This window comes from Perognathus longimembris, chromosome 12, assembly GCF_023159225.1.
Source record: "Perognathus longimembris pacificus isolate PPM17 chromosome 12, ASM2315922v1, whole genome shotgun sequence".
NCBI lineage: Eukaryota > Metazoa > Chordata > Mammalia > Rodentia > Heteromyidae > Perognathus > Perognathus longimembris.
In genome coordinates, this window is record NC_063172.1 from 52,852,369 (window position 1) to 52,877,484 (window position 25,116).

At 36.0% G+C, this 25,116-nt stretch overlaps 1 protein-coding gene across 1 annotated transcript in view; it reads left to right on the forward strand.

Annotated features, from left to right (window-relative positions):
* The window catches only part of Sntg1 (syntrophin gamma 1), a 739,717-nt gene that overhangs the window by 518,359 nt on the left and 196,242 nt on the right, over positions 1-25,116 (forward strand). The window contains exons 10-11 of the mRNA XM_048358693.1: positions 4,961-5,091; positions 19,209-19,338. Coding sequence (XP_048214650.1) covers positions 4,961-5,091; positions 19,209-19,338 — 261 coding nt within the window. The remainder of the gene's footprint in view (positions 1-4,960; positions 5,092-19,208; positions 19,339-25,116) is intronic.

The window sequence follows — 25,116 nt, forward strand, 5'->3', positions numbered from 1 at the left end:
ATCCTCACTTCTGTCCTATGCCCATGAACTTCATTTTTCCCTCCAGTTGTTTTTATTTTTTTCCTTTTTTATATTTGTAGCTTTTTTTTGTTTGGGCTTTAAAAAATTATCTTCAGTTGTACAAAGCAGTTATCATTTAACAAAGTATGTTATGAACTGATATATACCTTGATGGATGGCTACCCCTTTCAACAATTTTACCCATATCCCCTTACATACTCCTTTCTTCACTTTTATTAATTTTGTAGGATGTACATTGAATTCTTGATGGCATTCTCCTCCTCTTCTCCTTTTCTTCCATCCACCTCATATCCCTTGACGCCATTCCAAACTTTCAAGTGTTTATTTTGTTGGTCTTTGACTCTGTCTTCCTAAGGAATTAAACTGAGTACTCCCTTGAATATATCATATTTCAATTAACAGAGTAGAATAAATTCCTTTCTGAACTACTACATAAAAGCACAGAGTTGTATGAGCTCCAGTTTAATTTAATTTAATTTTAGTGGTATAAGCATTTGAACCCAAGCCATTGTGTTTGTTTTGGGGGGCTTTCTTGCTTTCTTATTTTTCAGACATCATCTTACATTTGTTCCTGGAGGCCAATCTCAGGCTGTAATTCTCCTGTGTTCTTGCCAATATGCGAGGTGCATACCACAGCACTCAGGTTGCTAGTTTGAGAAGGGATCTTGCTAATTTTTGCCCAGATCAGACACAAACTTAGATCTTTCTAATATCTAACTCTTGGGTAGGTAGGGTCACAGCCATGTGCATTTTAAATGCCTATGCTTTCATAGTCTTTAAGAAAATTTAGGGTGACTATATACTTGATTTTCTGAAACATCCTCACCACATTTTATAGAAGCAGAAATCCTAAGTATCGGGGTAAAAAAAGTCTTATATTAGAATGACTTAAACATTGCATATCAAAATATAACCTACCAAGTCTAGGTTTTCTAATTTGAGGGTATACTCTATTTTAATTAATACACAGACTTTGGAACCAAGCTCAGACCCAGTGAGTGTCTTCTCTCTGGTGATGAAGACAACAATTGGTTCTGTGCTTATGAAGAGACTATGACTCAGATCGTCATTCCAGGAAATTGAGAAACATCTTTTGTGATCATAAGCTCTAATGACTGCTTACTGTGTCAAATTATTTATATTCCAAGTCCTTAAACAGCCTACATCAACATTTGTCATGACTTGCACTCTGTTTTGGTAAGAGGATTGATTTGTAATTATTGTGGGGTATACAATTAGTTTGAGGCAGAGTCTACTTTAAAGTGAGGAACAAGTACATGCTGGTTTTCTTTTTTCCATTCAAATTACTGATATTTTTTTTAAAATATGTTCTTGGCATTATAGCATAAGTTTGTTTAAAAATAGCTGTGATTCTTATGTTCATAAAATGTATTTGTAGGTCATTTTATATATAGGTTTATATACAGTTTCTATCCAGTTCTAATTAGTTCTGATTGCTGTAACAAACAAAAGATTGCAGAGTAAATTTCTAATCCCTTTTGGTAATTTCAATAAATAATTTTAAATGATACTAGACATTCCACTGACAATAACTCTTCCACATGTAATATGTCAGGCCTGATTATTCTAATAAGCTTAAGCTGGACTTAATTCAAATTTATTTTCTTTTTCTTGCAGCCATATTGGCGTTTTAACCCAGAGTTTCACCTGCTAGGAAGGTGCTATATTATTTGAACCACCTTCATGGATTTCAAAGAACTATTACATTTTATGAAAGTTGGGAATCATCTTTAACTTCCCTAATGTCACATAACAACGAGATGAAAAATTCTCAGCTTTCTATTATTTCACATTTGATTAAGCCTTACGTGTGGTGATAGGTATGTTGCCCCTGGAACTGAGATGCACTGGCCTGGGAGGATCCTGCACTGTGGAGTGCACATGTGCTCAAGGTCCTGGTGGGAGCCAGTGTTCAGCTGCCTTGGGCTGAACTATGGGCCATGCTGTGAGCTGACAACCTGATAAAAGTCCCACAAAAACTGTGCTGCACAGGAGGCATGGACCGACATTGAACCCACAACAGCTCTGGATGAGCCACAGCAACCAATCTATTTCAGTCTGGCCTCCACAGGCGTTGATTCCCCATGGGACCTCTTGCAGACAAAAATAATTGACCTTTCTTTTTAATGTGGAGTTTATATTTATTTATTTGTACTTTAAAAAATTCTCTCAAAGGTTTCAGCCTACTTTTAGAAACAATTTCTACATTGTTTCAATATTCTTGTAAATAATTTTTATCTTTTTCATCTACTGAGAAGGTATGTCCACATAGTCCATCATAATCTTAAATTAAATCAAGTTTGTAGGTTTCCAAAATTTTCTGCCCCATTCAGAGTATCATCATCATGCTGTAGCAAGTAATGATGTTTTAAACTTATGTAAATTTCTCTTCATGCTTACATTGTTATAGCTCTTATTATATCTTTCCCTTCTCCTACTAAATAATTCACCATAGAAATATATCCCCTCTCCAGAGAACACAAGAGCATACCTTTTGCAAATAAGATACAATGGGTTATACTAACCAATCCATCTGAAAAATAGCCTTTTGGTTTTGTTTTTTTCTCTGCAAGATGATCAGAGTAATATTTTTGCCTTGCAAAGCTATCGCATGAGGCTTAAACACTGGAAAGAAGTTTAGGGAGAGATTATTAAGTAGCAGTTGTGAGGCTACTGCTGGAGCTAATGAGAGTGTTTATCCTAGAAACCTTGTGTCTCCAAATCATCTGGTCAATTATTCGACCTGATTAGTTTTCTGAAAACCTATGCTTTGCCACTGTTCATTTACTGCTATGGAATGATGCTTATGATCAGCTGGCTCTTACCTGCAAAAGTCAAATTTCCTTTAGCCTTCTGAAAGTACAAATATTATCATGAATCTCAGTGCTAGGTTATCAGCTAAGCACTTGAGTATTTCTTCCTGACTGTATTTTTACCAAGTGTGATTGCTATTACAACCAATTTGAGAATAGGCACAGCAAGAGAGGTATTTTAGGGTACTTGACTCTCAGTTAATGGAAAACTCAATTGGAAAATTGACGTTTAAACATGGGTAGTCTGGTTCTCACTTAGAACCTAAGTCTTCACCACCTGGTAAGGATTGTCACCAGCTGTGTCACTTGCTGAGCACCCACGATCTCTGACATGAGCCAGGAGATAGACTGACATGAAAACCTGGACAGCTGTGGTCTAGAAACAGAAACAAGTTTATGTCTGCAATCACCAGGTCAGCACTGAAAGCAAGGATTTCCCTTTGAAGGGCTCAAAGTTGAGAACTAAGGCAGCCTCTCCACTTCCACAGCCTTTAAACATGCACTGTTGGCATTTTCTGAGCAACATTGTATTTCCATTCCTAACCCATTTAAGAAATTACTTGAGGATAATGACTAATAATATTTAAACATAGACTTAACTCTAGAGTAAAATAGACTCTTTTAACATTATTACTCAAAAATTAGTGAATAAAATATTAGCGAATAAGCCAGGCACCAGTGGCTCACAAAACTGTAATCTAGCTACTGATGAGATCTGAGTAAAGCCAGAAATGGAAGTATGGCTCACATGATAGAGTGCTAGCTTTGAGCAAAAAGCTATGGAATAACATCTAGTTCAAGCCCTGGTACTGCTACACACACACACACACACACACACACACACACACACACACACACACTTAGTGAATAGAGACAAAGTGAACCATGACATAATCTGTAAATGGCTCATTGCCAATGCCAAAGAAGTATTTCAAACTTGGAATAAACTCTAAAGTGTAAAAGCTCAGGTTTCCCCCCGCCCCCAAAGATATTACTTCACCATACAAGGACCATTCATAGGACATACCTACACAAGGATATTCATAGCAACAGACAAAAAGGCTTAATAGCTATATGCATATGATGATATAAAATAATATTTTTCAAAATGAACTCCAAAAAATGAAAACAAGATATTTTTGTCATTAAAAAAATGTGAAACCTCTTAATGAAAATTAAAATACATACAATTTTAAATCAACACTAGCTGCCTTGATATGATAGAAAAGAACTATAAGAAATTGTTAAAAGTTTATGAAATGAAGCTAAAACTAAGACTTAAATCTTCCTTGGAAATGGTTTTGTAGTAATTCTTATCGGAAAAAATAATTGCAAGTAACTGACAAATGAGAACACTTGTAATGGCTCTTAGCAATGAATACATCCAAAAAAAGCTTGGCTAACTGAACAATAGCTGCTTGTACTTTTGTCTTGCATCATTATTTTCAGTTTCACTTTTGCTACATCTCTCCCATTATTGAGAGAACTTAGTTGTGAAGCTCATATTTTTTTTCTGCCTCTCCCCACTCTATGATTTCCATGAATCATAACACTTAATATCTGAATGAACTCTTCCTCACTTCTCAGAGAATTGTATTAGCAGTGACCTTAGGAAATGAAATTCTGGTGTTTGCAGTATTGATGTTTCATAGAAGAAGAGATAATGAAGATTTTGAAAGTCGATAAATGGGCGGGGTGCTGGTGGCTCAGGCTGGTAATTCCAGCTACCTGGGTGGCTGAGTGCTGAGGATTGCCATTCAAGACCCAAAAACCGGGAAGACAAGTGTGTGACACCCAAATTTCCAATGATGCATCCTGAACTCAGAAAGGCTTGGCTCAAGTGATAGCATACCACTCTTGAGCACAAAAGCTTAGCAAGAATATGATGCCCTAAATTCAAGCCCAAGTACCATCAAACAGGTGTGTGTGTGCTACACACACACGCACACGCACACGCACGCGCACGCGTACACACACGAGTCTATAAACATTTTGAATGTGTAAGAGATGGTAATATCCCTGAAGAAGGCTTGGTTTTTGATACACAGACTTAAGACAACAGAAGACAAAGAAAGCCTCCTGTGTGTGCTGTGTGCCCTTTGCAGGACTCGCTGTCGTGCTCCTCCTGGCCCGCCTCGCCGGGCCTGCGCTGGGAGAAGCGGTGGTGCGATCTGCGGCTCATCCCCCTGCTGCACTCCAGGTTCTCTCAGTACGCGCCCGGGACCGACCTCCGAAGGTGAGTCCATGCGTGGGGGCCGCGTCCTGTGACTGAAAGACACACTCTGACTCAAACTTGAACACCATAGTTTGTACTGCTGAGCACATTTCCAAACAGAATGAATTGCAAGACTTCAGCAATTTGTAGTAAAAAAAAAAAAAAAGAAAAAAGTTGCATAGCTTTTTAACTACCTTACTAATTATTTTGTTATACTAGGAGATGGACCTCTATGCCTTGTGCACAGCAATTAAATAATTGCTTTAGCCCCGAGCTACATTCCCTGTCCTGTGTAGCTTATCTTCAAATTGTTCTGATATTAGCATCTTTTAAAGTAAATGAATGAGAGAGTATTCTCTGCTGGTGGTTGAAATGTATTTTTACTCTCTCAGTCAGTTTTGCTAGACATTAATAACTTCTGTCATTTTTCCAAAGGATATTATGTATTTTAAATCAAATCACTGATCCTGTGAGTGTTTGGCCGAATTGGGAGCCATATATTATGGCCAAAGGATATTCTGGCTTAACTTCTATATTTTTAAGTCCTTTAACTAGCAGAGTACAGGCTTTCCCAGAGTTTTTCTTGTTTGCCATTGGCATTTGGGGGTTGGAGACTTCTAGAAGGTCATATGGAGAATATGTAAGAGGAAATAACAAAAGCCAGGAGTCTTAGCATTCTATTAGTCAATGCCCAGGTCCCACAGGAATCAGTCTTACTTGCTAGCTCTCTCATGTGGAAGTATTTTAGTTGCATTGGGGAGCACGTTGAAATGATGAGGTTACTTTTTCTTGGCCAAAGTTGGAAAAGCACAAGAGTTGATATTTGTGTCTTTTCATTTCTTAAATTTTGAGCCGCTGACAACTTAAAGGTATACTGCAGATTTCATAAGATTTGAATCATTGCTTGTGTTATTGTTTTTTTTAAATGTAATTCCATTTCCAGTGCTTTGGTATTTGCTGAGACTTGATTTGACCAAGTGTGTGAATAATTTGGAGAAATATTCTATTTCACACTAACAAAGGATTACTTTTTTTCAGTTTTAATGCAATGGTCTGCAATAGCTCAGTGAGGTCATATGTGGTTATTAGGGTTTCTGACCCATTGTGTTTTTTCTTAATGATGTTTCTGTCACTGAATTGTGTCAGATATTGAGATGGCTGTTGAATCTTTCATTATGAAAATAGATTTTTATATTTCTTCTTTTAGTTTGTTGATGTTTTCTCTTTGTATTTAATTCTGTTACTGGACAAAACAAAGATTTAGATTTTTGTAAATTTCTTTGTCTTAATATTGATTATTGCTTCTAAGAATGTTTTACCTGGGCTGGGAATATGGCCTAGTGGCAAGAGTGCTTGCCTCGTAAACATGAAGCCCTGGGTTCGATTCTCTGGCACCATATCTATAGGAAATGACCAGAAGTGGCACTGTGGCTCAAGTGGAAGAGTTCTAGCCTTGAGCAAAAAGAAGCCAGGGATAGTGCTCAGGCCCTGAGTCCAAGGCCCAGGACTGGCAAAAAAAGAAAAAAAAAAGAGAATGTTTTACTTATATTATTCTAAATAGATGACTGGATTTTAATGATTAATAACTGCTAGCTATTTCTTTCAGCTTGCCATAGTCCTCTAGAAAAATATCTCTTCTGGGTTTCATATGTTGTACACTATCTTTTTATGTTTTTAATCCAAAGGATAAATTTTAGTCTTTCAGTTAGATTAGTCAGATTCCTTTTCATGTAATTATTGTTATACTTGGGATTGTATCTCTCCTAGTATTTGTCTATAGAACAGTAGTTTTCAGTGATTTAATTTTGTTTATAGATAACTGTGGATTTGCTTAATGTTGTAATTAAAATAGAAAAAGGCATTGTGTGAGTTTACTCATTTTTAAATGTCAATATCTCACAAAAGTGAAGTCCCCTTGTAATGGTGCTACAACAATGATGGCATCCCTTTTGCCCTGCTACCCCCTAATGCCCCAGCACATAACAATTACTAATCTGTTCATCACTATCACTTTAATGTTTTGAGAACATTAGGTTAATATAATGTTATACCTTGTAACCTTATTTGATTGGTGTTTTTGGTTAGCATAATTCCCTGGAGACTCTTCCAAAGACTTAGGTTGTTCCATTGTTTGTTCGTTTTAAGAGTAGTATTTTATAGTATAGACAGTCTACATTTCCATATTGATCATTTGAAGGAAATCAACTCAGAAGCTCTTCTACATCAGAATCCTATGGATATAGCAGTAGAAGGTGTTTTGTTTTTTTTTAAACTTTTTGGATCATAATTACTGGATCATATTATAGTATGGTTTAATCTTTTAAAAATAGATTTACTGGGGATGACTGTTTGAACCAGACTTGTAATTTTGACCCCTCTACATATCACCTCTATAATAACAATAAATCATTTTTTTTAAAACAGAACACACAAGTGATCTAATTTCTTCAGCACTTTGCCAACACTTGGTTTTGTCACTCTCTTCATTTTGCCATTCCAATAAGTATGTAGTGATATGTCATTGGTTTTTGTATTAATTTTATCTGTCTGTCTACATTTTTTTTCAGTCATTAGTATTTCTTCTTTTGTAAAATGATGGCTGATGTCTTGTATCTATTTTGTACCTGATTTCCTTCATTCCTTCCCCTTCCTTCCTTCTTTCTTTCCTTCCTTCTTTTCTTTTTTTTCTTTCTGTCTCTCTCTTTACTACTGACATTTGAGAATCTATTATAGTCACAAAAGAGGCAAAATACATTTTTAATCTTCTACTTTCTTACAACTTTATTTTATAATTTAGCATTTTAACATTTATTATTTTATTTATTACACTGTTAAAAACACATGTACACATATACTTTTACTGTTGTTTTAATTTTGCCTAAATTTGTTAATATAATTAGCTTTCACTCAGGAAATGCTAGAAATATGGAATTCTTTGTGCCTTGCCTATCTTTGGGGACAATTTTTTGATATATTTTCTTTTATCAATATATATGCGGTAATGTTTCAAAATGTATTAGTTCTTTCAAATAACTATTGAGGGGCTAGGAATATGGCCTAGTGGCAAGTCTTTTTGCCTCCCATACTTGAAGCCCTAGGTTCAATTCCTCAGCACCACATATATAAAAAAGGCCAGAAGAGGCACTGTGGCTCAAGTGACAGAGTGCTAGCCTTGAGCAAAACGAAGCCAGGGACAGTGGTCAGGTCCAAGCACCAAGCACCAAGCACCAAGCACCAAGTCCAAGCACCAAGATTGGCAAGAAAAAAAAAAAAAGAACCAAATACCTATTGATTCTAATATACCCTGCCATTTATCTTTCTATTCTTTCATTCTAGTCCTTCAAGAATTCTTTTAAATTGATAGGTATATTTTTAAAGATACATATCTTTTCAGTTTTTGTGTGAAAGTATTTATATAAATTATTTATATAAATTAATTACTACTCAAAAGGAATTGTTTGAATGAATCCAGATAACTCTTCACCTCTTTTTTTTTTTTTTTTTTTTGCCAGTCCTGGACCTTGGACTCAGGGCCTGAGCACTGTCCCTGGCTTCTTTTTGCTCAAGGCTAGCACTCTGCCACTTGAGCCACAGCGCCACTTCTGGCCATTTTCTATATATGTGGTGCTGGGGAATCGAACCCAGGGCATGTATACGAGACAAGCACTCTTGCCACTAGGCCATATTCCCGGCCCAACTCTTCACCTCTTTACTGTTCTGGCACTTCAACACATCAACAGCTTTTAGCAAGTAAATTAATTACACTCAACAGTATTACAGTCAGAAGAAATTATAGACGTGGCACTATTCGGAATGGATTTCATGGCAATTCAGATTCAAGAGCTATTTTGTTGTTCAGTTATTCCTTAAATAAAGACTAATTCAATGCATGTAAGTTGAAGGCATTTTGCTTGTACCTTTCCATGAAGAAACTTGCTAACTAATGGTAGTGGATTTAATGAGGAAAAAACTTATCCATAACTGACTAGTGATGACTATTATAGAAAAGTTAAAAAAAAAAAAAAAAACCTTTGTTCCAAATCTATGATATGCTGACCTCTGGAGGCTCACACCTGTAATACTAACTACTAAAGACTCTGAGGTCTTGTGGATTGAGGTTTGAATCCAGCCTAGGAAGAAAAGTCTGAAAAGACTCCAACATCTCCAGTTAATACACAGAAATCTAGACATGGTTCAAGTGGTAGAGTAGAGTACCAGCCCTGAACCAGAAAGACAGGCAGGCAGGCTGAGAAAATGTGAGACCCTGAGTTCAAACTACAGTATTGCCAGAAATAAAGGAAGAAACAAGAAAGAAAGAAAGAAAGAAAGAAAGAAAGAAAGAAAGAAAGAAAGAAAGAAAGAAAGAAAGAAAGAAAGAAAGAAAGAAAGAAAGAAAGAAAGAGTGAGAGAGAGGAAGGAAGGAAGGAAAGAAGGAAGGAAGGAAGGAAGGAAGGAAGGAAGGAAGGAAGGAAGGAAGGAAGGAAGGAGCTCAAACTACAGTATTGCCAGAAAGAAAGGAAGAAAGAAAGAGAGAGAGAGAAAGAGAGAGAGGAAGGAAGGAAGGAAGGAAGGAAGGAAGGAAGGAAGGAAGGAAGGAAGGAAGGAAGGAAGGAAGGGAAGGGAAGGAAGGACCTAATATATCCTTTATTGGTGGTGTTCTCATGAAAACACATAGTTTCATGTTCAATTATATTATTTTTCTCATATTTACAACCCAGTTTTATTCTTACCACATACTCTTGTATACATGTGAATTGACACATTACAATGTGTTTATTATTGGCAAGAAAGTTTATGTTTACCATGTTTTAGAAATCCCTGGTTAAGAAATAAATACCCATTTTGTTTCCTTGTTTATTTATAATCTTTCAGTAGTTATACAAAGGGAGTATGGCTTCTGAGGCCTGAACTTTGGGCATGGATGCTATTGCCTAGCTTTTTCTCATTCAAGTCTAGTGCTTTTCCACCTGATTCACACAGCTCTACTTCTATATTTTGCTGGTAAATTGAAGATAAGATTCTTGTGGACTTTCCTACAGAGGCTGGCTTTAAACTGTGATTCTCTGATTTCTGACTAGCTGGATTATAGGAGTGAGCCACTGGCATCAGACCATATTTTCAAATTCCATAATACTAATGTTACTACAATGTTCAGGATATTAAAATAGGAAATGATTGAAATATTTTCTTGTCTTTTACTCTTTTTTCCTGATGTGAAAAACAAGGATATGCATATATATGATTATGGATATATTTATTATTATTATTATTGCTAAATTATTTATGTATACTTTTACATCTCTAAAAGCCACAATTTATAACCAAAAAAGTATAAAGACACAAAATATTGTTTTGCCTTTATTTGGACACTAGACTTTCAAAATTTAGGAAGTAGCACATTCGAGAAGGCATAATTCAGAAGTTGAAGGACGGATACTGTGGCAGAGTAACTGTGGCGGACAGATTATTAAGGTTAAGAAGTGTAAAATTACTTACATGTGGGCATGTAAATTCATCAAATGTAATGCTACATCTGCAAGGGAAGAAAATGATGAAGTATACAGGAAGCTCTGTGGATCCTGGATCCCCAGGCATCTGGTTGTACTGGGACTTTTCTTTTTAACTAAGCATTGATAAGCTGTCCAAAGGAAGTTTAACTTAACTTGTCCACTTATGCATACAATAAATATCAATCAGTCACTTCCTGCATCATTTGCCTCCTCTTTGTTCCCTTTCTAGACACTCTCATCAAGATTTTTTTTTTTTACTTTTCCTCTGTAAACTACCTTTGTCAAGGAAGAAAAGGCTAAATATTTAATTCAATTGGAAATATTCAGAGTTGAAAATCACTAAATAAGTGTGGGTTGCTGGTAGGTCACATCTTAATTGGAAGCCTGTCTGGCAGAAATGTCCACAAGCCTTCTCTTTAATTAACCACCCAAAACCAGAAGTGGGAATGTGAATCAGGTGGCACAGTGACAGCCTTGAGCCAAAAAGCTAAGGGACAGTACCTAGGCAGTGAGTTCAAGCCATAGTACTAGAAGAAAAAAAAATAGAGCCAAGTAGAAATCCAGGTACTCAAAAGTACTAGATGGAAAAAAATTATGGTTTGTCTGAATGAACAGGAAGCCTTGTATGAGGAAGAATGTTGATACAATCCGAGTAGATTTATTTAATAGACAAGGCCAGTTGGAAAGGATAACATAAAAAATAGGTATGCTAATTTAGTGGAAATGGAAAGGAAGAGGTTACAGAAAAAAACACACAGAATTATTAGAATACACCTCAGGTAGGGGCTTGTTTTTACTGATAACAGATGTCATTTGTCAAAAGCAGGGCCTTGCTGAAGTAAAATGAAGATGAAGTTTTGTTTTGTTTCTTTTTGCTAATGCTGGGCCTTGAACTCAGGTCCCAGGCACTGCCTTTGAGTTTTTGTGTTCAAGAGTAGCACTCCTCCACTTGAGCCTGGGCTCATTTCTAGTTTGTTTATTCATGTCTTTAAAGTGATGTACAGAAGGGTTACAGTTTCATACGTAAGACAATGAGTACATTTCTTATACAACTTGTTACCACCTCTCTCATTTTTCCCCTGCCTCCCCACTTCCCATTTCTAGTTTTTTGATGCTTAATTAGAGATAAGATTCACATGGAATTTCCCACCTGGGATGGCTTTGAATTTCAAGGCTCAGATCTCAGCCTCCTGAGTAGCCAGGATTACAGATCTGAGCCAAAGGATCCCCAAATGAAGATAACATTTGCAAAGCAAAAATTAAGGAAATATATAGGAAGCTCCGTGGAACCTGGGTCCCCAGGCATCTGATTGTACTGGGGATTTTTTTTTAACTTAGCATTAATAAGCTGTCCAAAGGAAGTTTAACATGTCCTTTCTTTTGGTAAGTTCAAATTAAAGAAGGACCACTGTTTGCACCATGAGCAGCAGGAAGTCAAACTCTTGGCCTTTCTCCAGGAGCTTAAACTAATAATATTGGTTAAGATGCATTGTAGTCATAAATGGACTGTTGAACTGAAACCCCTCTGTACAAATACTTAAAGATAATACAATTTTCAAAGAAGGATGCTATGTAGCAAATGCACAACAAGTCTAGCTCTGGAAAGAATAATGTAAGTATTGCAAGAATGAACTGGGGAGTGTTTTGATCACATGAGTGGGGGAAACTCGGAGCAAACTTAGGAGGTGCAAAAGGGCTCATGGTTTGTGACTACAAGGCATATTGCTGGTATATTGTACAGCTACTTAAGAATAATCAAAATGGGGCTGGGAATATGGCCTAGTGGTAAAGTGCTCACCTCGTATATGTGAAGCCCTAGGTTCAATTCCTCAGCACCACATATATAGAAAAAGCCAGAAGTAGCACTGTGGCTCAAGTGGTAGAGTGCTAGCCTTAAGCAAAATGAAGCCAGGGACAATGCACAGGCCCCAGTGTTTAAGCCCCAGGACTGGCAGAAAAACAAAAAACGAACAAAGAATAATAAAAATGAATGAATGAGTAATAAGGTATCATAGATAAGGTGACATCTGAGTCATATTCTTATATGCTGAATCTTGACCTTTAGAAACATTGTAACTCATACTTTTTAACAAAATGATAAGCTTTCAGCAGCCTGGTCCATAGAATTCAAAATAGAGCATGGTATAAACAAGACAGGGGTTGCATCCTTCATTTCACGGGTAGATAAACTATAGGTGAGAGTTACAGAATGTCAGTAATTCCCAGAAAATAGAAGTAGATATAGAAGGAATCCCAAAAAGGGGGAATGATACAGTTACATTAGAGTACCAAGTTTCTCTAAGGAATAACGACTCCTTTCAGATCACAAGGAATACTGATGAATAATGCTTAGAAGATAGGTAACAAGTATAGTTAAGAAGGAACCTTTATGGACCTCAATAAGCACTTTCATATTGGAGTCTGTAAAAAAAGGAACTACAAGAAGCAATGAAAAAGCACAGCCAGAACAGAAGGGACTCCTAGTCCACTGCTTGTGAATTGAGCTCCATGAGCAACTCGGCCATCACTAGCCTGAGAACCCACCTTTTCTTTCTTTGCTCTGACATCCCCTTCACTAACGAACTGTCAGATCACCTAAGTGCTCTGATTTTAGTAGACTCCAGTCCACTGCTGTTTCTTCCGTGCACAGAACCACTATATGGAAACTGATTATTATATTTTTTCTCTTCCATATTGCAATCATACCCTTTTCTTGTCTCTCTTAACCTTCATTCCCTTTCCTGTCTTGTTAAGAAGCACAGAGAGATATTTCTAAAATACTAATGTGATCTTTTCATTCCAAAGCTGAAATGTTAACATTGGTTCTCTCTGACCTCAAGGTGAGGTAGAAATGTCACAGCCAGATACAAAAAGCTCATACCCATCAGGTCTAGCCTTTTTTCCAACATCATGTATTCGTTCAAACATGACCAGTGACCTGCATTTCTCACAATTTGCCATGCATTTCAGGTCTCTGGTATTTATTTTTGGATTAATTATCTCTTGTCTACAATTTGTGCTTTCCTTTGTCTCCACCAACTCTAGTCATTCCACTGCTTGGGTCTGAAAATCTGGAGTAACTTTGACTGTACTCTGTCTATCATCCTGTTAAAAAACAAATACTGAATCAACTGCTTTCTAATGCCTTAAAATCTGTTTAAATAATTGTTTCATTCTACTGCAACTGACACTCTTTAACCTAAATTCCATATCACCTCATACTTATAAATTACAGTATCCCCCTCAGTTATCTCAGACCACCCTCCATGCTTCACAGATTTAACCACCTTGGTCGTTCTGCAAAGTTCATTCACGACACTCAGAAAGCTTCATACTCCGTGTAAGAATTAAAGAGCCTTCTGTGTACTAAGCTGGATTCTTCATATTGATTTTCTAGAGTGTCTCTTCACGTCAGTGGCAAACCAGTGATTGCAAATATATATGTTTTAGATTCTGAAATTCTTGTTCATTTTGCAAAATACTTCAGAGTCTTCCTTTTTCTGTTTCACCTTTCATGAGATTATCCTGCTACCTCTGCTTTCATGTGGTATAATATCAACAATTATTCAAAACATGAAATATTAATGGTATTAATAAGAAATGTAAATGTATTCATATGTATGCATATGTTTGATTAAAAACTGCTTGTGAATTCTTACTGGAAGCAGTGTGTTTTTCATATAAGGAAGACTCATTCGTATTTTAAATGAGTAAAACTACTCTGAAATTCAATAACAGTTGAAAACAGTTCTTATTGTCAGAGCTATGATCAAGTGTTACCAAAGTGTTAAACAATTTTGCAGAGTGGAAAATCAATCTGAACTTAAAATTTAAGATAATTAACACTGTAGCTGTATCACTGATATCTTCTGCAATTTCTGTATCAAATTAACAAATTAGCATGAGTATACTCATGACTATTCTATTATTATCATGAACATTAATGTCTCATAGTACAGAATTAATGAGTTCATACATCTCTTGGTTCAGAATATATAGCACTAAATAAATTGAAACCAAAAGATGGATCACTACTAATGCTGTAGAGTCCTAGTAGTATCTATCTAAAGCTGCAATTAAAATTGTAATGTAATTCTGCTAAACAGTTAAATGAAATGTCAAGTCTGTTTGTTGCCATCCTTAGCAAAATGCATGCTATGGTCAGTATCCATTGTTGCTTGATCATTTTGAGGATCTTTGTTGTTGTTGTTTTAGATTTAATTTTATTTTATTGTCAAGGTGATGTACAGAGGGATTATAATTTTATATGAAATATAGTGAGTACATTGATTGTCATACTTGTTATTCCCTTCCTCATTTTTCTCCCACCTTCCCTCTCTCCACCCCTCCCCTTGTTTTCATTTTTTAAATTTTCCCATTGAAGGACTAGGAAAGATCATGTTGAGTGAGACAAGCCAAGAACAGAGACAAATGGTGCATTTTGGGGATCTTTATTCAAAGAGCTGCCATACTATGTGATAGTGCCTGTGAAGTACCAATTACTCAGAAAAATAAATAATCAAATCTATATACCAGATCATTCTGGTTTGCCTTTTGGAGAAACTGAGGCATAGAAGTGAATTAATTTACCAATCATTTTTAGTTCATACTGGAGAAAGACCTTTGACTCAGATATATGGAATATTCACGAACAACCCTTTTTTCCTTAGTTTTTGGTGCTACTTTTACAGACAAAACTCATTAACTTAGAGTCAGACCATTGTCCCCGAGCATTTTGCTCAGGACTACCACTCAAGTCACAGCTTCACATCTGGGTTTTTGGTTGTTAAATGGAGCTGAGAGCCTCAGAGACCTCCTTCCCAGACTGACTGAAAACTACCATCCTTAGATCTCAGCCTCCCAAGTAGCTATAATTACAGTTGTGATCTACTGTCTCCTATCAACCAGTCCATTATTAAAATTATGCCATACATAGTGAAAGAAACAGTTCAAAGACATCATAGAAGGGTTTCTATCAGCTTTGAAAACAGTATGGAACCTAAATTGTTTTTGTGTCCAGGGAGAGGTTCAGATTTATAAAAGATTATTCCCTGAAGATTACAGTACATGGCGACTCAGAACATGTACAGTTGTATAGACTGCAGATTTTATTTGAATGTATTTACTTAACGATCTAAAAATACCTAGCTCTCATGATGAATTTAAAGTAGGGAGGACAGATATGTTCAAAGCATGCTTTAATTTATGACATGTGAAGCTATGGTTATTCTAATCAGAGACTGGCAAGAAATGCATATTAATAAATTCAAATTAGTTCTTGTTTTCTGTAGATGGCTGAACCTCTGTTTGGATATTTGAAATATATTAGTTACTGTTGAACTGTAGAATTAAACCTAAAAAATGTACAAAATGTACACTAGCATTTGTAATATGCCAAGTGTGTTTTTACTGTAATTGGTTTCAAAGAACACATAATGACACATAATATATACAATATATACTTCCTAAAGTCATTTAATATGTTTTTAAGGTATGTACATATATAGAGAGAGACATATATATATATATATATAGAGAGAGAGAGAGAGAGAGAGAGAGAGACAGACAGACAGACAGACAGACATTCCTGTCTGTTTTCAGCAGAGAGATCTGTGTCAAGGACTGGGAATATATAGTCATGTTCTTAGAAGTTTTCACCAGGCTCCAGTGGCTCATTACTGTAATTCCAACTGCTCATGGGGCTGAGATCTGAGATCACAATTCAGAGCCAATCCAGGCCATAAAGACTGTGAAACTCTTATCTCCAATTAACCATCAAAAGCTAGAAGTGGAGCTCAAGTGGTAGAGTGACAGCTTTGAGCACAAAAAAGCTCAGGGACAGTGCAGAATCCCTAAGTTCAAGACCCAAGACTGGCAAAAAAATAAAACAAAAAGAAAAATTAACAATTTGAATGTAGAGAGCTTTTGATGCAGAGAGGCCATGGGCTCAGTTCTGAGATTGCAATAGTTTAAAGAAGAGACAGAAAGACTGGAGCTTACATGTGTACCTAAGCTAGCTGTATATTTTGCTTTTCTTATATTTCAGCAAGTAAGTGCCTAATATACACAAATATCCAGCTGCAAAATTCAGAAGTACCAGGAAACATGTTCCTTTAGAGAAAATATTTTAATTTTTGCATAGCATTTAGAATAATTAGCTACAGTTTTCTATCTTTCATAATTACTTGAGAATTACTTTGTGCCTTTCCTAAAATGCATTTTGTTGCATGCCAGGGGAGTTCTCCAGGATAAGGCATTTGGCTAGCTTTTATTCGTTTCTGGGTGTTATCCACAATACATTTACACCTGAACCTTGTAAGAAGTTGATACAGGACAAAATGTAATAACTCACGAAGATTTTTTAGAACAACTGTACCTCCTAAAGTTCTTTTGTAAATAATGTAGGGGAGTGTTGTTTAATATTCTGTATCCAACACAAATGCCAATTAAAATCATGGAGGTCCTTACACTGGTCATTACAATTTTCAAAGAAAGGATTTCTTGAAAATTTCAGCACTGACGGAAGTAGAAAGTAGAAGTAGAAAATTTGTCTTTAGCCCACTTATTAATGTGGTGGTTATTTTTTGAGGATTTGGGGGCATTAAGTTTTTGAGCTCTAAATATATTTTAGGTATGAGGCCTTTGTCTGTTGTATGGTCATTGAAGATCTTCTCCCAATCTGTGGACTTTCTATTTATCATTCTAGCTATGTCCTTTGCCACTCTGAAGCTCTACAGTTTAGTGCAATCCTATGTATCCAATTTTCCTTTGATTTGTTGTGTTTCTTGGTGTTTATTGAGAAAGTTTCCACCTGTGCCAAGGAGCCATACATTGAGGTCTTAGATCCATTTGGAGTTTGGTCTGGAATAGGGTGATATCTAAGGATCCAATTTCAATTTTCTACACTAAAAACTTAAAGAGAGACTTCTCTGAAAAGAAAGTAAAAATAGTCAATAGACACATGAAGAATTGTTCCACATCTCTGGTCATAAAAGAAATGCTAACCAAAACTATATTGTGATTCCAATTCACCCCAGTTAAAATGGCCATTATCAAGAAAACTAATAGCAACAGTTGCTGGTAGCAATATGGTCAAAAGGGAATGTCACTAAATTGTTGGTAGAAGTGTAAACTTGTTCAATCACTCCAGAAAGCAGTATAGAGGTTCCTCAAAAGAATAAAAATTCAGTTCCCTGATGACCCAGAAATCCTTCCGGAGCTTTTACCCAAATGACCACAAACAATATCACACTAAAGCACAACTATGTCCCTTGCAGCATTATTTACCATAGTCAAGACAAAGAATCAATCCAGACATCCCTCAGTGGATGAATGGATCAAGAAATTGTGGAACATATACATGATGGAATTCTATGCTTCCAGTAGAAAGAATGACATCATCCTATTTGTAAGAAAAATGGAAGGACTTGGAAAAAACAATAATATTAAGTGAAATAAACCTGATCCAAAGAAACATAAGATCCCTAGTTTTACTAACTTGTAGTAATTAGTATATGTCTAGGATCACATTAGCTTAATAGCTATATACATATGACCTTATAAAATGATGCTATTGGAAATAACTACAAGATACAGAAACAAGAGGATTTGGGTTTTTTGGTGGGGGAGGGGTAACTTAGTGTACTGTTTGCAGTTATTTCTTTCGTCTTTAATTTAAAATTTTTTCCTCTGGTTTACCCCCTGTTGTCACTGGTGTTTTTTGTTTGTTTGTTTGTTTTTGTTTTTGGTACCTTTCGTATTATCTGATTATCTAATTTGGGGATGGGACAGAGTATCACAGAAATGGAGAGACAAAGGAAAAAGGGTAAACCAATGCAACAGTGATATTCACATGACACTGTTGGAAATGAACTTTACAACTTGCAGTGGAGGTGGAGAATTGTGGGAGTGAACAGGAGAAAATGAGGGAGGGACGTTAACACTGCTCAAAAAGAAATAAATATACTCATTACCTTACTTACGTAACTCTAACCCCTCTATACATCAACTTTACAATAAAAAGGAATATGTACAAAAAAGAGAGAGAAAGGAAACATGGTCATTGAGACAGATGAAGAAGACAAGAGACCCTGACTTTCAGCCATCTTTGAGAGGATATATAAGTTGAGTCCACCATGGATAAGAACTGACAAGATGCTACTGCATGGGAAAGTCAAGTGAATTTTAAGACAACTTGCTGAATTTTTGTGTTTGTGATCTTTCCAATGTGAGTCAGAAAATGCACGAGGAAATGCCAAGATGACATTAGCTGAAATTTCGAAATGTGTTTAATTTCAGATTAGGTTGGGAAAATACACTTCAAAATTTCTTATATGCACTGCTATTTACATGCTATATGTTTCACATTTCTATGGTTGTCCATATTTACTTGAATCTAAGGATGCCTCCTCCTACTTGCTTGAAATTATCTCATATGTAGGTGTATGCATGTTGGCCCATTAAAAGCAGAGATCTGTGTAAAGGGGAGTGATTACATTTGAATGTGGAGGCTGATGCCTATTTGGAATGAAAGAAGAGCTTTTCCACAGATACTTTCATGCATTTACATATGTGAATGGCATGAGGTTTTGATGTTTCTTTTTTCTCCTTTGTCTCTCTTAACTGCAGGCAGAATGCCTTTCAAGTTGTTGCTGTGGATGGTGTCTGCAGTGGAATTATTCAGTGCCTCTCCACTGAAGACACTATTGACTGGCTACAAGCAATAGCAACTAATATTTCAAACCTCACAAAGCACAATGTAAGTAGTGTTTCAAGGAGTAACTAAGTATCTGACTATTAAGGTTTCTGGCCTTTGTAGAGTTTCTCAGTATATATTTATCTTCTCATCAACTGCTTTGTGTTCATCCAAGAAGGAATCATTTCATATCTCTTGTGAAACCCCTCTGGAACACTTATTAGAAAAAAAATAACTTTACCATGGAGTTTCAGTTTACTATTAGTTCAAGAATTGTGTTACAAACAATTTTTTTTTCTTTCATAAACATCTGAGCTCTCAGCTTCAATTATGTAAAAATCTAAGAATTTAGTGTAATAACACTAAGTATACAAAAGTAGGAATCCAGAAATATTTAAAATGACATTTCAAAAAGGTAAATTATTGATTGTAGAGTTGAGTCATTTCATGGTGGTGGATGCCAGTGTGGAAAGAGTTAACACAGAAATTAGCATCTTTTATGGGAATTTGTAGGCATAAAGTAAATGTCATTGGAAATCTAGTAGCTTGCATAGTACAGCTGGGTCTCTACTTTTAGTAATTACTCATCTTTCAACTTTTTATCATGATTTCCATAACTTTATTGTTTATTTATGAATTAATAACATAATCTACTCTCCATCATATTTACAAAAGTCTAAAAAATACAAACCATAAACCTTCCTTCACTGAATTGTGACTTCCAAATTATATGAAACAGTACAAAACTAGTGGTCATACAGACTAAAAGAAGTCCACCAAACAAGAAGAAAGGAAAGCAAAGCAAAACAGAATGTTAGACAAGCAGGAAGCATAGAGATGATGACTTAGATTCAAATATACTAAATATAATAAACTCAAGTAGATCATATCTAAACAATGTAGTTTTACATACAAACAAACCATTTCTATGTAAAAATGATCTGAATGAAAAACTACATACATTATCATTTTAGAAGAGAAAATAAAATGAAGATGTCGAATACAGAAATGTTCCCAAACCTATAATTTAAATAATTAAATGTTTAGGAACATGGAAAATTTCAAGAAAGTAGAATTTACAGCAAATATATTACTAAAGATAGATTGTGTCACTCTAGAATAATAAAACAAGAGGAAACAAATGAAAATGTTGAGACACGTGGATTAAAAATATTGATTATGTGAGTTATAAAAATAGATCTAAGGAAAAGGAAATGAAATCTACAGTCCCAGAACTAGAATCACAAAGTAGGTAAGGCCTATCCACAAGGAAATGGAATGTGAAATATGAATTATAGAATCAGAAGAGGAAAATAAGTTTCAGGCTCAGCATTCACTGTAAGTGATAGATGGTCATTACCATCGTCTTTTATCATGGGTGGGTAGATATTTCTCAGTGAGCTGAGAATTCATTCATTTAGCATTGAGTGAATCTTGGCTCTCTCCCAGATTCTTTCTGAAAAAAATAGTACTGCTGAGAATCTTACCATCTAATATCTATCCCATAAATGTCCTCTAAGTGCTATCTGTCCTAGAAGGAAGATAATGGCATATAATTTTAATTTTTCTTTTCTAGTTTTATAACAAGTTACAACCTAGGAAGAAAATTGAAAATGTTATTTTGTCAATAATTATCTGACATGAAAAATAATATCTGACCTGAAATTGGATTTTTTGGTCAAATTTTAACTGTAGCAAACTGTAGAAGGCAGAATTAAACTCCACTCAACCCAACTATATTTTAATCTCCTTAATCTTGTGAAAATACTACATCCCATGACAAAGAAATATTACAGTTGAAGATATAATAAACATTATTAATCCACTGATTAGGGAGATTAGCCCACATTATCCAGCAGGCCCAAAGAGTTTCCAGTGTCTTCCAAAGTGGGAAAAGGTAGAGTATTAGCACAAAACATGGCAGTGCAAAAGGAAACTAGTATAGCAGTAAAGCCCTACAAATAACCATCTAGAAAAAGTTCATCACTTGTCTCAAAGGGTGTTTACAGTAGGTCTGGTCTGACCTAAGTCACTCTGTTACTTAATTATTTCCTTTCCTCATACCTTTTCATATCTTTCTTAACGATTTTTTCAACTCTATTCTAAAATTTATACTGTGAAATAATTTTATAAACCACTTAAAATATACTGCATCTGGGAGAAAATCAATCCATTGCTCAAGAAGAGGTTGAAGGAAATGTAGTTGAGAAATCAAAAAAGGAAAGTAAAAAAACACCACTGAGCTATTGTAATCAATGCAGTTAGATTAACAGATCTTAGTATAAGGCCCTGTTTCAGATCCAAATAGCCAGATATCCTTATCTTAATGCTTCAAATCAGTACTTGGATATATGAACAGTCACCATTTAAAATCCATGTGGCCCCAGACCAGATCTTACAGCCCGTTGAACAGACCAGGGCTCTCAATATACACCTCATGTTAGTCCCTTCTTTTTTTTTTTTCAGCTGCGAGTCATTCCACACATTATCTATGTATTACCATTAGTAACTTTCATTCCAACCCCTACTAGACAACTCTAGCATTCCTATGGACCCACTATAAAATATTCTAGGCTATCAGCAGGAGTAAGTCCCTAGCTTATGCTGGAGGCACCCCCCACGCCAGGTTTCTCTTCCAAATTAATGCATAATGGTGTTGAGCTATCTCTTAATCTATTTTATGTGTATTGTAAACCTAGTGCTCATTACTTTTGAGCTGACATCTTCTTCAAGAGCAGAGAGAAGTATCTGCACCCAGTGATAAGTAACTTTCAGACACTGTGAGGATAATATTGAACCAAGTTCTTCGAAATTCTTTAGTTGCAAACTAAAAATGAGAAAGAATTCCCTCTTCTACTTGCAAGCTCTTCCATATATTCAATATGGATGTCTTTTATTGGAATAAATATGTGACTTTAAATGTATAAAGTATATGTTTGCATGCATATATGTGCATGTACAAATATATAAATATACAACATTATGAATGATCTAATTGCTTAAAACAAGAAGAACATTGTATATTGCTTGAAAAGATTGTTGTGGCTTTATTTTTCCACTTGACAAGTTTGCTAAGTTGCTGAGTTTCATTGATTTAAAGATACCACAAAGACCTCAGTTCTGGAAACCTTTCCTGCCACCATCTATAGAATGATGATTTTTTTGTAACTGTGTTTGCCACTCCGTGCTTATATGATGGCTATAGAAGTTAAAAAAAAATAGCATTTAAATGTTTAAGACAGGAAAGAAAAGGAAAAGAGATAAGTGGAGCAAGCACAGCTGTTGCCATCCACCAAGGAAAGTGAAGTTTCCCCAGAAATCTTTTTTGGGTTAGTGCTCATTTCTCACCCTAAACTCAGACCCATTAACAAGCCTTACTTTCTTTGTGAGTTGAAGGGGAAAACTGACATGTGGCCAGAATTTATCTTTCTTCTAAACTTCTAGTGGGATACAACAGAAAAAAAAAAAAAAGATTGTGAACAGCTTTTGAAAGAATCAAACAACACTATCTACTAAATTGCTTACTGATAAAAAGATACTAATCTTAAAGGGGAGAAGGGGAAAGCCCAGGGTTGGCGGGCGGGGGGTGGGGAGAGGCAAAAAGGAGGAGGGAGAGAAGAGGGAGAGAGGGAGTGGAGAGAGATAATTTAATCATCTATTTGCATTTACTCGGTAGACCTTTCACCTATATTCCTATATTTTACATATTTAGTTTTCAGATACAATTCACATCTCTGATTTAGAGAGATCTACATCATTAGATAGTACACACAATTGAAAACAAACCAAACACTTTCTTCTATAAAGATATTGTCTGTGAAAAGCTGAGTAAAGACTTCTGTTATGTCAGCCAAATTGAAAAGACTCAGCAAAGCTTGTAGGTGAACTGAAAGTCAGGATAGAATAAGGCCTTCAAGAAAGATTTTTCTGGAAGTGAGCTAACAGCTGTGATCAGAGGTCATGCATGGAGGGTGCTTGTGAATGGCATGGGTGTCACTTCAGGAGACCTTTACTTGGTCTGTATAGCGGCTGCCACGTCTGAGTTCTTGGATGTACTTTTAGTGTTCTTGTGTTGTTCTGTGTGAGGAATTTTTCTTGTACATCACAGAGTGAGTGTCAGACATGTAGATGTCAACTAAAATGTGTTATAGCAAGTGAAATTCAACAACTATGGTGACAGTTGCCTAAATAAATATAAGATCAAGGTTGAGTTGGCTTACTATAATGTGTGCAGACTTTTGGCCATCCTCTTTTCTACTTTTTATATCACAAGAGGTTATTTTAGTAAATTGTGTTAGGAAAGATGCCAATAAAAGAGCCTAGTTTGTCTCCTAGAAAATTATACAACAGAAGTTAGTTTCTTTTAAAACAGAACTTAGTTTAAACAAGGCAATTTTGATGTTGGGGATAATCAACCAACTTTTATTTATCACAACCCAACATATCATTGATGTAAAATTTATAATACAATCATGATAAGTTATCCCAGAATTATTGTTCATGTCCCAAATCAGCTGGCCCTGTCTGGCTGCCCCTGTCTCTTTCTTTCTGACCAGAGAGTGCCAGCTCTGCTACATTCCAGCAGTCTTCCAGCTATGGAAACTGTCTAGGGGCCTCACCTAACATCCTCACCCCATTACCTTTCCAGTGCTTGAGGCTGCACTTCTGCCTGGTCTTCATCATTCCCCAGTGGCAGGAACAGATCTTAGCATATCTATCAGATCCTCTAGTCTTGATGGATGTGATCGGACCTACTTTGTCCATCCAGCCCAAGACCAGGAGCAAGAAGAAGCCAGCTAACAAACTGCTCTCTCTTGCTTACCAGCTGAACTGTCTTGATTGAGGAAAGCAGCTATGGTATGGGCTGGTAGACACAGCACACCAAGACATAACCATGCATTCTGGGGCAGCTGTGAACAGTTCAGCTATGGTATGGGCTGGAAGAAACAGCATGCTGAGACATAATTATGCATTTCTCCGGCAGCTGAGAACAGCTCAGCTATGGTATGGGCTGATAGACACAGCACAGTGAGACATAATCATGCATTCCAGGGCAGCTGAGAACAGCACAGTGTCTCAGGCATCTCACTGCCCAGTGTGCTTTGTGGTGGAATGCCTGGCTTCATTTTAGCTTTTATCCTTACTTCCTTGGGACTGAGCACTCTCCCTCAATACATTTTAGCATATCTGACTTTGTGTCATACTCAATTTTTAAGGAAATAGGAGCCTTTATCTCTCCATGCTCATCATAGAACATAAAATGGAACAGAGGTATAAATGAAGTCTGCTAAGTTGATGGATGAAGGACTTAAGCAAAAAATCATTTGGTTATTGTAGTCACTCAGATCACTATATTGTAGACATCTCTCATTCAAAATGGAGCTTCAAAGCTAATGTCTGAGCAAGCTATAAAGTTAGCCACCATTCAAAAATGGAGCTTCAAAAATAATGTCTGAGTAAACTATAAAGGTAGACATACCTGAAAATGTCATACCTGAAAATTTACCTTGGGTTTTCACATTTCCTTTTCTTAAATACTGAGAAATAAATTTGAAGGGTAAAGTTAGTTTTATTTATTTATATATTTTTTGTATTTAATACTGGAACTTGAACTTAGGGCCTGTGTACTGTTCCTTAGCTTTTTGCTCAAGATTAACACTCCAACACTTCAGCCACAGCTCCACTTCTGGCTTTTTGCTAGTTAACTTGAAATGGTCTCAGAGTTTAAGATGCTTTAATGTCAGCCTCCTGAATGGCTAGGATTACAACATGAGCTACCAGTGTCTAAGTTTAAAACTATGTCCTAATGCTAACAGATGAACACAATTTTTTGTTATTTTC